General features: G+C 39.3%; 1 protein-coding gene across 2 annotated transcripts in view; it reads left to right on the top strand.

Annotated features, from left to right (window-relative positions):
- AEBP2 (AE binding protein 2) overlaps positions 1–12,805 on the top strand; it is a 56,518-nt gene that overhangs the window by 27,026 nt on the left and 16,687 nt on the right. For both annotated transcript variants that reach the window (XM_082771121.1, XM_082771122.1), the window contains exon 4: positions 3,787–3,973. In XM_082771121.1, the coding sequence (XP_082627247.1) occupies positions 3,787–3,973 (187 nt within the window). The remainder of the gene's footprint in view (positions 1–3,786; positions 3,974–12,805) is intronic.

The following is a 12,805-nucleotide window of genomic DNA, read 5'->3' as shown; positions in this document are numbered from 1 at the left end:
CCAACTGCTTTCAACATGTGGATATGCTCTTAATGTTTAAGATCAGTCATGCAGGGTTTGTTCACATGGGGTAAATGCTTTCAGTAGCAACAACAAATAACAATACATAAATTTATTGTAGGCTTTCATCCTTTGCTTAAAAGGGGAGGAAAAAAAGTAGTAGTAAAAATGGAATTTTGTGTTCATTCTACCACCTGTAACTTCCAGAATTCATTAGGGAGTAATTCATTAAGGGATGACTGCACTTGATATGACTATTAATAGAGGAACATTAGTTGAAATCTAGATGACAAAGCCAAGCAAATTCAGTCCTCATTTGGAATTCATGTCAGTTATTCTTTTGGCAGGACATCTTCTGTCCATTAGAGCATTGCAGATGCAGATAGAAAATGTAGTCATTCTGCCTGAATGCTTAGATGATGAGACAGTAAGGTTTGTCCAGATGTCTAAAATATTATTGTCAGATCTATTGGAAAAAAATGCACGTTAAATACTCTAAAAAGGGTACTCGATTATTTTGAATTCAATAGAAAAAATCTGTATTACTAGATAATTTATATCCTGGTTGTTAAAGTCACTGGTCACTATTGCCCATTAATAATGGTGGGTATGGGTACACTGGAGAAATTAAATTTCTTACTTGTTGACTTATTTTCTCTTGAAGTAACATATCCACCAATCCGGACCCAACCTATCATATTGCAAACTGAATGCAAAATTTTGAGATACAGGGTTTTGGGGAAAAAGTAAGAGATTGGTTTAAAGTTGTGCATAATAGTTGAGTCTGATTTATTAGAAGCCCTCTAGATCTGTATAATTATCTGGTGGGAAGCTGATTTGGTGTGACTTACCGTCCAGAGATCCTGAAGTGACAGCCTGAACTGCTCCTTTATCTTTGGAGAGAAGAGACTTTACCCGTTAGTAACGGATTGCTGGATATATTATTTTAGAGAAAAAAAGGAAAAAACAGGTAAGATTTTTCTCCTCTTCTACTATTTTTCTGTCCACTACAAAGGCATTCTGTGTCATCTTTGATATATACATCTATATATCAGCTGTTGATTATTTGATGACATAACAGGTAGTGTCAAAGTACACAATATGTGGATGTGATGGTCTTTGCAAATATTTCATACTGAGCTGCAGACTGTAAGTAGGCTTTCTGGAAAAAGAAAATTTTTAGTTGGGGGTTACATATGCTGAGGACTTAATGTTTGGGGCTTTTAAAAGTAAAACTTAAATTACAAGAAGTGGTAGCTTCTGTAGAGAATCTGTATTGGATGTCCGTGACTTTTTTCTCTGTACTAGACAGAAGTCAACTTATGACATTGTGTGTAGTTAGCCATAAAACCGTATTTCTTATCTGACAAGGAATTCCACAAGAGGTCTTAAGAACTTGTGATTTAGAAATGTGGCCAACACAATGTTTATATATTATTTTCAGAAGGTATTGCCTTTTTATACTGTACTTAAGTACAATGTTTATATATTATTTTCAGAAGCTATTGCCTTTTTATACTGTACTTAAGTAATTTGGCATATAGTAATGCATGCACTGTACCAAGACTTCAGGTTGTTTTTTTACTTTTAGCAGGCATTGGCAAGACCGAAATTTTAATCTCTCAGTAAGGTTGAACTTCAGAGTAGTTCTGTGTTCATTTTCCTTTTGTCAGTGTTTGTAGAATCAGAAAGAGCTAGAAGCTTGTCAGTGGCACTTTCATTAAAGTTAAACCTAAGCTTAGATTTAGTTGCTTAGTTTAGTTTCATGAAACTGCTTTTATGAGCAACACAGCTTCAAGAACTACGAAACTGGAGAATAAAAAATTGGTCAAACTAATGCATGCATGTATTTTGTCGCTGTCTGTTGATTGTGGGTTTGTTCATCTTTAATACAATGGTGTAAATTTTCATCTTAATATTAATTTGAAGTAATAATATTGCTTTGAGGTTCCTGTACCCTAAATGAGAGCAAGATCTCTTGTTTTATTTTGAATTTAGATGTGGTATGATGTCTTGTTGTAGGCTGTTATGGTGTAAGTGTACAGTATTGTTGTTGTTTAAATTTGGTAAATTGTAGGGCAAAGTAAAAAGTTACAGATAGGTTTTTGGTAGAGATGGGCAGAAATTTAAGATGCTTATTAGTGGAGGAGACAGAGAGGAACGTACAGTTACATTAACATTGCATGTTTTTAGTTACCTTAGTGCTTAAACTTCCCTTAAGCTTGCTAAAAACATTTAAATAAAATTGTCCTCCTATTTTTGTCTTTCACTGTCTTGTGAAAAAATACTTACATATTTTTTTATTCCTATAACAAGTATTATGTCCTTGGAGATTATGGAGGTTTTTCTTCAGGAATATAGCGTTCATGTTTTGTAATGATCAATGAAAACCTTTTGCTGGGATTGAGATAGAAATAAACTTTTCAGTTCTTTTACAGCCCCAGTTTGGAAACAGCAAAGTTGGGTATCAGGGACAAAACACACTGAGTGGTATTCTGCTGCTGTTGCCCTGTCTTTCAACCAAATGTGCAGGCTTGGGACAGATTACTTTGAGCTTGCAAATACTTCAGAGAAAATTTTACATTATGAATATAGTTGCAGCATTACTCACTGCTGAACTCCCATTACAGCTGCCTCGTCAGTTTGCTGTGAAGGGGAGTGCTAGAGAAAAGAGATACAAACAAGAGAGCTAAGAGGATTGGGGGAAGCAAAACAGATGTGGAAGACGGAAAGCTTTTGAATGGTTTAGAGTGGTGATGGGTTCTTGCTACTGGATAAAGAATTCAGTTGTCCTACTACTGTTTAATCAGGAGAAGAAAAATCAGTCGTGGATACACAATTCACTGCAGCCCATGATGAAATGCATATCAATTATTTTTTTGTTACCCTTCTAAGCTAAGAGCACAAGAGAAAAACTTTGTGCTTTCCACCCCAACAATATAATTTAAACATTTATTTTATATAAAAATAATTGTAAACATAAACGAAATACTTAAAAAAAAAAAAAAAAAGTCAGTACTTGTTTAGTTGCATGTATCTTGTGATTTCTGTGTTTCTGCTTAGTTATTGAGTCTAGTCTTACTTTTCTGTTTGAAAAAGAGGCCATTTTCTTTGAGTGAGAACTTTCTTAAATACTTCTGAAGGAATTGCACCTTGCAAAAAATAAGTGTGTATATTGTCGTGTTAGTAGGATTTTGAAGATACTGAAGTCACTTCAAGCCAGAAGTGAAGGATATTGACCTTGTATAGCATTTATAGAAAGCATTAAGCTTGGTTAAATTCAGTTTTGGTAGGGATGCTTTTTTATTTGAAAAGTTCACTTCTAATCTCTCGCAAGAAAGGAGATTAGAGAACACTGCTGTTATCTACCACTAGGGAAGACTGTAGAGCTGTTGAGAAATACAGAATAACTATGTAGTGTTTTGAAAAGCAAGGGGATAATGCTGGTCTATAGGGAAAAAATCTTCAGATGTGTTTTTCTGTGAAGAGAGTTTTACTGCATTGTTCAAGATTAACATTGTTCAAGATTAATTTTATGCTATACAATATTGTAGAATATTATATAGCATTTAAAAAGGTGATTACACCACAGGAAAATTATGAGTTATAAAGTTCAGATGGAAATTTTAGATTATTTTTGTTTCTCTTGAGAATTGCATGGTCTTAAAGAGTTTATCTATCTTTTACTGTGTTGGAGGCTGAGCCAGAAAAGGCAAACTGAAAAATCTATGAGTTTGATAGTGCAGAGTGTACTGATACAGTAACTTTATTTTTTTTCCTCATCAGTGTGTAGTTGGTGGATGCAATGCCAGCTTTGCATCTCAGGGAGGACTTGCCCGTCATGTGCCCACACACTTCAGCCAGCAGAACTCTTCAAAAGTTGCCAGTCAGCCAAAGGCCAAAGAGGAATCTCCATCTAAAGCTGGAATGAATAAAAGAAGAAAGTTAAAGAATAAGAGACGACGATCATTACGTAAGTATGACTAAAATGTCAATGTAATTGACTAAAATGTAAGACTAAAAATGTCTAGTATTTCTAGACATTTTTATATCCACAACAACACACTTTATTAGTGTAATGACAGTTTTATGAGCATAACAGAGGCTTAATATTGAAGATATTTGACTAGCTGTATTCTGAATCTTTCGCTGCACAATTGAGGTTTGTTAATTTGATGTGAACCAATGTTCTGTGAAGTGTGACTTATCAATTTTAAGGTGAATTGTTTCCTCTAGCCAGGATACTGTCAGTGGTAATGATTGCTTATCCACTAATTTTTCTAGTCCATTTAGATCCAGTTGTTTGATTCCTGCATTGTCCTACTGTCAGACTAATAACTATTTCAAATCTGTTCAGACATTCTTACGTACAGAAATTTTTTGAAGAGACAATTGTTAACAACCTTTCTTGTAATTGCTTTGGCTACAACTTTTCAGTACTGAATTGATTAGTTACTAACTTTTAAACTTATTTGTGACAATTACATTTTAGAGTACAGAGATGTAAAAATCCTTTCATGTTTTTCTACTACTAGTAGTTGAAGAAAAAGCTTCACTTTTTTTTTTTTTTTACTGCTGTGATGTGAGCATCGCAACACTACAGGATTGGAGAGAAGGACAAAATAGTTTTTTTCCCTTTTTTTAAATGAACCACTGTGCCTATTCCATTTCTGTGGACATTACAAGATGTAAATATGTTCATAAAAAAGCAATTGTCTGTCATGTCTCCAGCATGGCAGTGTGATTTTAGTGATGGTGCGTTGAACTTGTGTTACTTCACTGGGTCAACAATTGCAGTCTCATTTTGCCAGAACTCTTCTGTGGTAGAACACTAAACTGTATTGATCTTTCTGTTTCTGTGAAGAAATACAGTTACCAACTATTCAAATGATACTGCAGCGATGGGTGTATATACTAGTGGTCTTAAGTGATTACTATGAATAGGTTTATTACTATAAATTGATTTTTCTTATTTTTAAACCTTACCTGTTTTACAAGTGACTGGGAACTAATGAAACAGCGGTCGTTCTTCTGCCTTGAACTAAAAGAAGTCTGTCCTGGAAAGTTACAGTATCTCCTAGAATTCACCATAGTTAATTCCTGTGTCTTTTCCTTCTGTACTAAGTGGCAAAAACGCAGTTCAGTGCTGGAACAGCCATTATTAACTTTAGTTATGATGGTGGTTTGTATTCGTTTTTTGAGGAGAAAAGGGGAGGTGAGATAGGAGGGGACACCTGAGTATCTTCAAAGTATACACGAGCAAATTATATTTGTTCAGATATATAAATCTCAAGATTTCTTCTAGTTTTGACACTGATTCACTGTTTAAAGAAGTTATTTATTTCTGTTTTTCTCAGATTCTGTCTTACAAAATATTTCCCTTTAGCAATCTATGTAAATGAGAATGTTCAAGAAGGGAAGGATGATCAATAGAGTTAACTGGCTGCTTTGCATCTTTTAGGTGATCTTAGGTGTAAAGGAAGAGACTTATTTAAAGTAATGTAGGTTCCTAGAAGGCTATCTTGATTTGTTGACTGTTATTCAAACAGAATACAGATGTCTAAGGCTGGTCATTTCAAATTACTTCACTTTAGGAGATTCCCAAGTTGCATCTTAGCTTGTATAATTATATTGATCTCTTTAGGTGACTGATTTAATGCATCCTAATTCAATTTCTTCCCCAGTATATGTAGAAGTATTATTATACATTTGCATTTTATTTGTAATTGATAAACATTATTGACTTACCAGTTTCAAATCAGGGCTTCGTAGTTAAAACTTTGAATTATCTGCTAAGATGTCTCAGTCATAATAGGAATATACTGCAGAATTTGTTCTGCAGATATGCATAGAGTCATCTTCATAGAGTGGTGGGGGAAGCAAATAGAAAGCTCTTGAATGAATCGATGGCAAAAAGAAATATAATTGGTCTTCAGCATTCCAATAATATTTACTCAGCGCTAGAACTTGAATGGTTTGCTGTCTTGATCAGGTGTTGCACAGTAAGAAAAATGACAGCTGCTCAAGCAATTTCTTATCTTTTTGCCTCTTGAGACAAATGTGGTGCTGGCTGTATAGTTTTGCCTTCAGGCAAAAACTCATCGCTAACCGAGTTGGGAACTGACTACTGTAACGTATTTCTCCAGAGGGTATGTGACCCAGAAATGTATCCGAAGTTGACGACATTTTCTGAAAATGCTAAGCATTGGCAGCTTTTCTTGAAAACTTTTTGTGAATTATTGTTGATTTGCTGAACTAGACAAAGGGCTGATATAACTTTGCTCATCTTACTGTTTCTTAACTTAGCTTTACTTTTAGTTAAAGAATGAGGTGTGCAACTGTGTAGATTTTGTGTTTATAAGAAGAAGCAGGGAGTGCAAGAGACCAAAGTAACAGAACAAGAGTATAAAGTATTTTCAGTCTAGAGTACGTAAAGCCATGAATGTAGATTCTATATTTAGATATTTAAAGTGTCCAAAAGGAGAGGTAACTTCTGTACCATTTTATCTGCAAGTAGGGTTACAAGTTATGACAAATAGGTAAAAATCATTGAATGGCTTGGGTTGGAATGGGTGCTGAAGATTATCTAGTTCCAAACCCCTCCCTGCCATGGACAGGAATGCCACCCACTGGATTGGGTTGCCCAGGGGTTGTCCAATCTGGCCTTGAACACCTCCAGGGATGGGGCATCCACAACCGCTCTGGGCAACGTGTTCCAGTGCCTCACCACCGAGTGAAGAGTTTCCTCCTAACCCCTAATCTGAATCTCCCCTCTTCTAGTTTAAAACCATTCCCCTCCTTTCAATCAACCCTTCCCTAAAGTAGAGGGCAGCACCTCCTCCCCTCACATAATGCAGGATGTTATTCAGTAGTGTACAGTGTTTAAATATTTCACAAATCATCATTTAATTAGTTATTTTTATGTCAGGGGACAAACTTTCTACTGAAAAAAACATTGCTAGCATATTCTTTCTACCTCCTCATGGTCTGATTACACACTGATTTTTTTTTTTTTTTTTCAACAAGCAAATGGCTTAAATATTTATTGACAGTTAATTGCTAATACATGCTGCAATTGAAGCACACTCATGTATAAAATAAAGGTTTAAACACAGCAAAACAATAAAGTTGCTTCCTCTGTATAGACCTGTGTTTTATATCTGAAGGCTTGAACCTCTCTGGAAGACATTAATGCATAAATAATTAAAAAAAAATAAAATACTTTACTGTAGCTTTATATGTGACAAGAACATGTTCTAACTTAAAGTATAAAGACAAATCAGGCAGCTACTTCTTTCTTTCTGTCTTAATATCTTGTTCTTCTTAACCTGTTTTGCCTTTCTTTCTTCCTCTCTGTGAACAATATGTGCTTTTAAGCTTAGAAGTGATAAAAGTATGATAAAAGTATGTTTTACCATACATGCATTTATAGCTTTTTACATTAGTAGTGATATAAAGACTAGCTGATTTGTTGTATAAATTTTGATGTTGCAGAATCATTCAGGATCACAGTAGGTTTCTTTCTCTTCTATATAAACATACTAATTGCCACACATTGTCCCTCTCTACTCATAGGTAGAGAGCCAAATATATTGAAAGTTTCTCACTAAAACAAGTCCTAGCATTGCTATTTTTAAGCTACCTCAAAGTATTTTGTAGAATCTGAGATTTTATTTACAATATTACCTTGCTTCTCCAGTAGAAAAAAAAGGCATTTTAGTTGCTAACACCTGTATCAATTGAGTTTACTAGAAGGATAAGTGGGATGAGAAAGTCTCCTGTTTATGGAATTTACAGTGGGAATATATTAGTTACACAGGACTTGGCATTTCATTTAATGGGCTACTTATCAAAAGCTTTTCCTTTACTTAAATAATCCGTGTATGTGGAGTTTGTATTAAGAAAGAAGGGAGATGCCTTGCTCCAAAAATAATTTTGAGGGAATAGATTTAAGAGGAGCAAGAAGATACAGGTTGAACACTCAATAAAGAATTAGTAAAGCTATTCATGTGCATTTTATTAATTGTACCCTTTCTTCTGTGTCTGAATGTTATCTGATGGTAAATTCTGGAACAAAATGCTGTATGAAACTTAAAGCAAAAATTGGGGATTGTCCTCCACATATGTATTTATAAGTATTTAACATAAAAATAGTTGTCATATATTTATGTCACATAGTGAGACATACTACTCTGGAGCTGGGTGTAGGGGGACAGATGTTTTAGAGCCAGGGAAACCCCAGGGTAAAAGGCCTGCTATGAGCCAGAAAGCTCCTGGGAGAGAGTCTGATGGGGCTTGAGGGGCCAGCCCCAGTCATGGAAAAGGCAGCCTTAGGAAGGGCTTGTGAGCAGGAGCACTATGACCAGGGCACCCAGACAGGGACGTGGAGGGTGCGGCAGTTTGTGCAGTATTTTGTGTGGAAGGATGTGTGGGAAGAGCTTTACACCTTCCTTGTTGACTGTGCAAGCTCCAGTAACTGTTGCCTAGAGGGAATGGTGGGCACTGGTCTTAGGATAAAGGCTGAATTTCGAGCTGGGGTGTCTGCCACTTCCACCCAGACAGCTGCTGAAGGGGAAGGCGGCATGAAGGCAGCTCTGACTGCAGGAAGCACCTAGACCTTTCTTTTGAGTGTCAAACCTGCCTCTGTTGGTGGTTTTACCCTGCTGGGCAGCTAAACTGCACAACAGCCACTGTCTCACTCCCTCCTTCTCAAAATAAGAGTGGGAGAAGAAAGTATGATGGAAAGAAAAAAGCTTATGGGTTGAGATAAGAATAATAATGATAAGGGCCCCCAGTACAAGAAAGATATGGACCTGTTAGAACTTGTCCAGAGGACAAAGATACACAGAGGGCTGCAGCACCTCTCCTATGAGGTGCAGCACCTCTCTCTAGGACTGTTCAGCCTGGAGAAGAGAAGGCTCTGGGGAGCCCTCATCACAGCCTTTCAATAGAATTATAGAATATCCTGAGTTGGAAGGGACCCATAAAGATCATAGAGTTCAATTCCTGGCACCACACAGGTCCACCCAAAAATTCAGACCATGTGATTAAGTGCACAGTCCAAACTCCAACAGGCTTGGTGCAGTGACTACTTCCCTGGGAAGCCTAATTTAGTGTGTGACAACCCTCAGTGAAGAACCTCTTCTTGATGTCTAGCCTAAACCTCACCGGCCTCAGCTTGACACCATTCCTGTGGGTCCTACCACTGGTGACTAAAGAGAATAGATTGGCGCCTGCCCTTCAACTAGCCCTCATGAGGAAGTTGTGGACTGTGATGAGGTCTTCCCTCAGCCTCCTCTTTTCCAGGCTGAACAGGCCAAGTGACCTCAGCTGCTCCTCATATGTCTTCCCCTTTAGGCACTTCACAATCTTTGTTGCCCTCTTCTGGACACTCTCCAACAGTTCGATGTCCTTTTTGTACTGTGGTGAATACTTAAAGGGGTCTTATAAAAAGAATGGAGATGGATTCTTTACTCGTTTAGATAATGATAGGACAAGGGGGAATGGTTTTAAACTGAAAGAGGGCAGATTTAGATTGGGTGTTAGGAAGAAGTTGTTCCTCACTCAGAGCGTGGTGAGGCACTGGAACAGGTTGTCCAGAGAAGTTGTGGATGCCCCATCCCTGAAGGTGTTGAGGGCATCCTGCAGGACCAGGCTGGATGAGGCCATGAGCAACCTGATCTAGTGGGCAGCATTCCTGCCTATGGCAGGGGGGTTGGAACCAGATGGTCTTTAAGGACCCTTCCAACCAGAGCCATTCTATGATTCTGTGATAATGTAAAGGGAAAATGAAGAGATGGGGAAGAGCAAGCAGGCCAAGTGGGAGCAAAGGAGGAATGGGGGAGGGAACAGTCATTCTCTGCTTCTCATAAATGAGTGATGTTTGGCCATGTTCTGGGAAGCAGGGCCTCAATAGGTGTAGCAGTTGTCTGGGAGGACAGATGTCTTCATAAGGAGAGCCTGCCAACCCTCCTTCCCCTTCCTCACCTTTTATTGCTGAGCATGACACCATAAGGCATAGGATATCCCTCTGTTTGGTTTAGGTCAGCTGCCATGGTGATGTCCCTTCCCCACCCCTGGCCTACTGGCTTTGGGGGGGGTTGGAGAGGGTCTTGGTGCTGTGCCAGCACTGCTCAGTGATAGACAAAACACTCGTGTGATACCAATGCTGTTCTAGCTACAGGTGCGGAGCACAGCACAATATGGGCTGCTGCAGTGAAAGTTCTATGCCAGCCAGACCCAGTACACTTGGAAAAGATGCCTCCAGGTGGAGGACTTCCTGCAGTTCGGCCACCTAGTGAGAGGTGGTGAAAAGGAGGTGCAGGAGGTGGTCAGAAGGCTAACAATATCAGGAAAGCTGAGGAGGAGGTAGGTGGTTTCATACATAGTCTGCAATGAGCTCACAGCCAAAAACCTCCCCCTTGAAACATCACAGAAGGGAGTGATACCAAAACCCCAGAGGAGTGGAAGTTTGTTATAGCAAGGACCAGCAGGAGGAAGAGACTTTCCCCATTACTTGAGGTATCCTTGCAGAACTGTTCCACTGCTCTGGGGACTGCAGAGGAAAAATCTGTCATGTCAGGCTTGCCAAACTGGTGAAGAGAGCTTTAAACTAAGGTTGCTCAAGGAGGTGAATCTCAATTGACCCAATGTACTTCTTTGAGGAGTTAGAGGTCAGCAGGGAGAGCACCTGAAGAGCAGCACAGAGAAATTCTAGCCGCTTCACCAGATGAAACAGTCTCATTAGGGACCAAGCTTAAGTGCCTCTACATAAACACACAGCATGAAAAAATAAATAAGGGGAACTGGAAGTTTTAGTTAAATCTTACAGCTATGTTATCATTGGCCTCTGTAAGACGTGGTGGGATGACTGACCTGCTTGGAGTGTTGGGATAGGTGGTTTGGGGCTCTTCAGGAGTGATGGGGAAGGAGAAGACATGGGGTACTCCTATATGTTAGGGAATGCCTTGACTGCAGGATGCTGAGCGGTGGTGATGAAAGGGTTGAATGTCTCTTGGTGAGTCAGGGGAAAGGTAGCAAGGCTGGTGTTATATATAATCTATAATAGACCATCCAACCAGCATGAAGAGCTAGATGAAAGATTATACAAGCACCTAGAAGTCTCCTGATTGCTAACCCTATTTCTCATGGAGAACTTTGGCTTTGTAGATGTTAGATGGAAATAGAGTACAGTAGAGAATAAACAGTCTAGGAGATTGCTGGAGTGTGTGGATAACATCCTCACAGGTGGTGAGTGAGCTGATGAGGGCAGGTGCCCCACTTGACCTGTTGTTTGCGACCAGGGAAGGAGTTATGGGTGGTGTGATGGTTGGAGGCTGCCCTGGGCACAGTGATCATCAAAATGATGGTTTTTGTTCCTTGTTGAGGTAAGGAAGGTGATTAGCAGAACCGTTACTTTTGGTTTCCAGAGGACGGTCAAAGGCACAGGAGCAGACTGTCCCAGTGTGCTGAACGTTGAGCCAGTAGGGGAGAGGAATAGCATGGCTGAACAAAGAGCTTTTTCTGCAGTTTGTGAAGAAAAAGAGTTCAGGAGCTTTGGAAAAGGGGGCAGGCAACTCAGGAGAACTGTAGAGCCATTGTCAAGCTTTGCAGGGAGTAAATTAAAAGGGCTAAAGCCCAAATGGAACTCAATTTGGTTAGCATAGTAAAAGACAATAAAAAATGCTTTTGTAAATACATCAACAGCAAAAGGAGGATTAAGGAGAATCTCCATCCTTTATTGGATGTGAGGGGAAATGTAGTAATGAAAGACGAGGATAATGCTGAGGTACTTAATGCCTTGTTTTGCGTTGGTCTTTATTAGTAAAGCCAGTTGTTCTCAGTGTACATAGCTCTCTGAGTTGGAATACTGACAGGGAACAAGATGAAGCCCTTATAATCCAATGGGAAGCTCTCAGTGCCCTCCTAACATGTTTTGAATGTTCATAAGTCCATGGGGCTGAGCAGGATTCATCCAAGGATACTGAAGGAGCTGACAGGAGTGATCGCCAAGCCACTTTAAATAATTTATCAACAGTCCTGACTAACAGTGAGATCCCTGTTAACTGAACGTTAGCAAATGTGACTCCAATGTACAAGAAGTTTGGAAAAGAAGATCCAGGGAATTACAGGCCTGTCAGTCTGACCTTGATTATGGAGCAGATCATCTTGAGTACCATCCTATGCAAATTGTCAAATATGTGATGACTGGAATGATCAGAAGCAGTCAGTGTGTGTTTCTGAAGGGTAGGTCCTGCCGTACTGACCTGATTTCATTCTATGACAGGATGACCTGCTTAGGAGATGAAGGAAATGTTGTGGATGTCATTTACCTGGATTTCAGTAAAGCGTTTGACACCATCCCACAGTATTCTGGAGAAACTGGCTGCTCATGGCTTGGACAGGTGTGCGGTTTGCTGTGTGAAGAACTGGCTGGAAGGCAGGGCTCAGAGAGTCCTTGTGCATCGTGTCAAGCCAGTTGGCAGCCAGCCACCAGTGGCTCAGTTCTTGGGGACAGTTTTGTTCTAATGTTTTTACCAATGATCAGCATGAGGGGTTTGTACACCCTCAGTAAGTTCTCAGACAGTACCATGATAGGTGGGAGTGTCGATCTGCTTGAGGGTAGGACGGCTTTGCAGAGAGGTCTGGATAGATTATATCGATGGGGGCTGAGTTCAGTCACAAGACATTTAGCAGTACAAACTGCCCAGTCCTGAACTTGGGTCATAACAACCCAATGCAGTGTTATAAGCTTGGAGAAGAGTGGGTGGAAAGTTGCTTGGCAGAGAAGGACCTAGGGGTGGTG

The sequence above is a fragment of the Aythya marila genome, assembly GCF_965140915.1.
Source record: "Aythya marila genome assembly, chromosome: 1".
NCBI classification, from domain to species: domain Eukaryota; kingdom Metazoa; phylum Chordata; class Aves; order Anseriformes; family Anatidae; genus Aythya; species Aythya marila.
The sequence above is the reverse complement of the archived record's forward strand: the minus strand, read 5'-3'. Positions and strand labels throughout refer to the sequence as shown.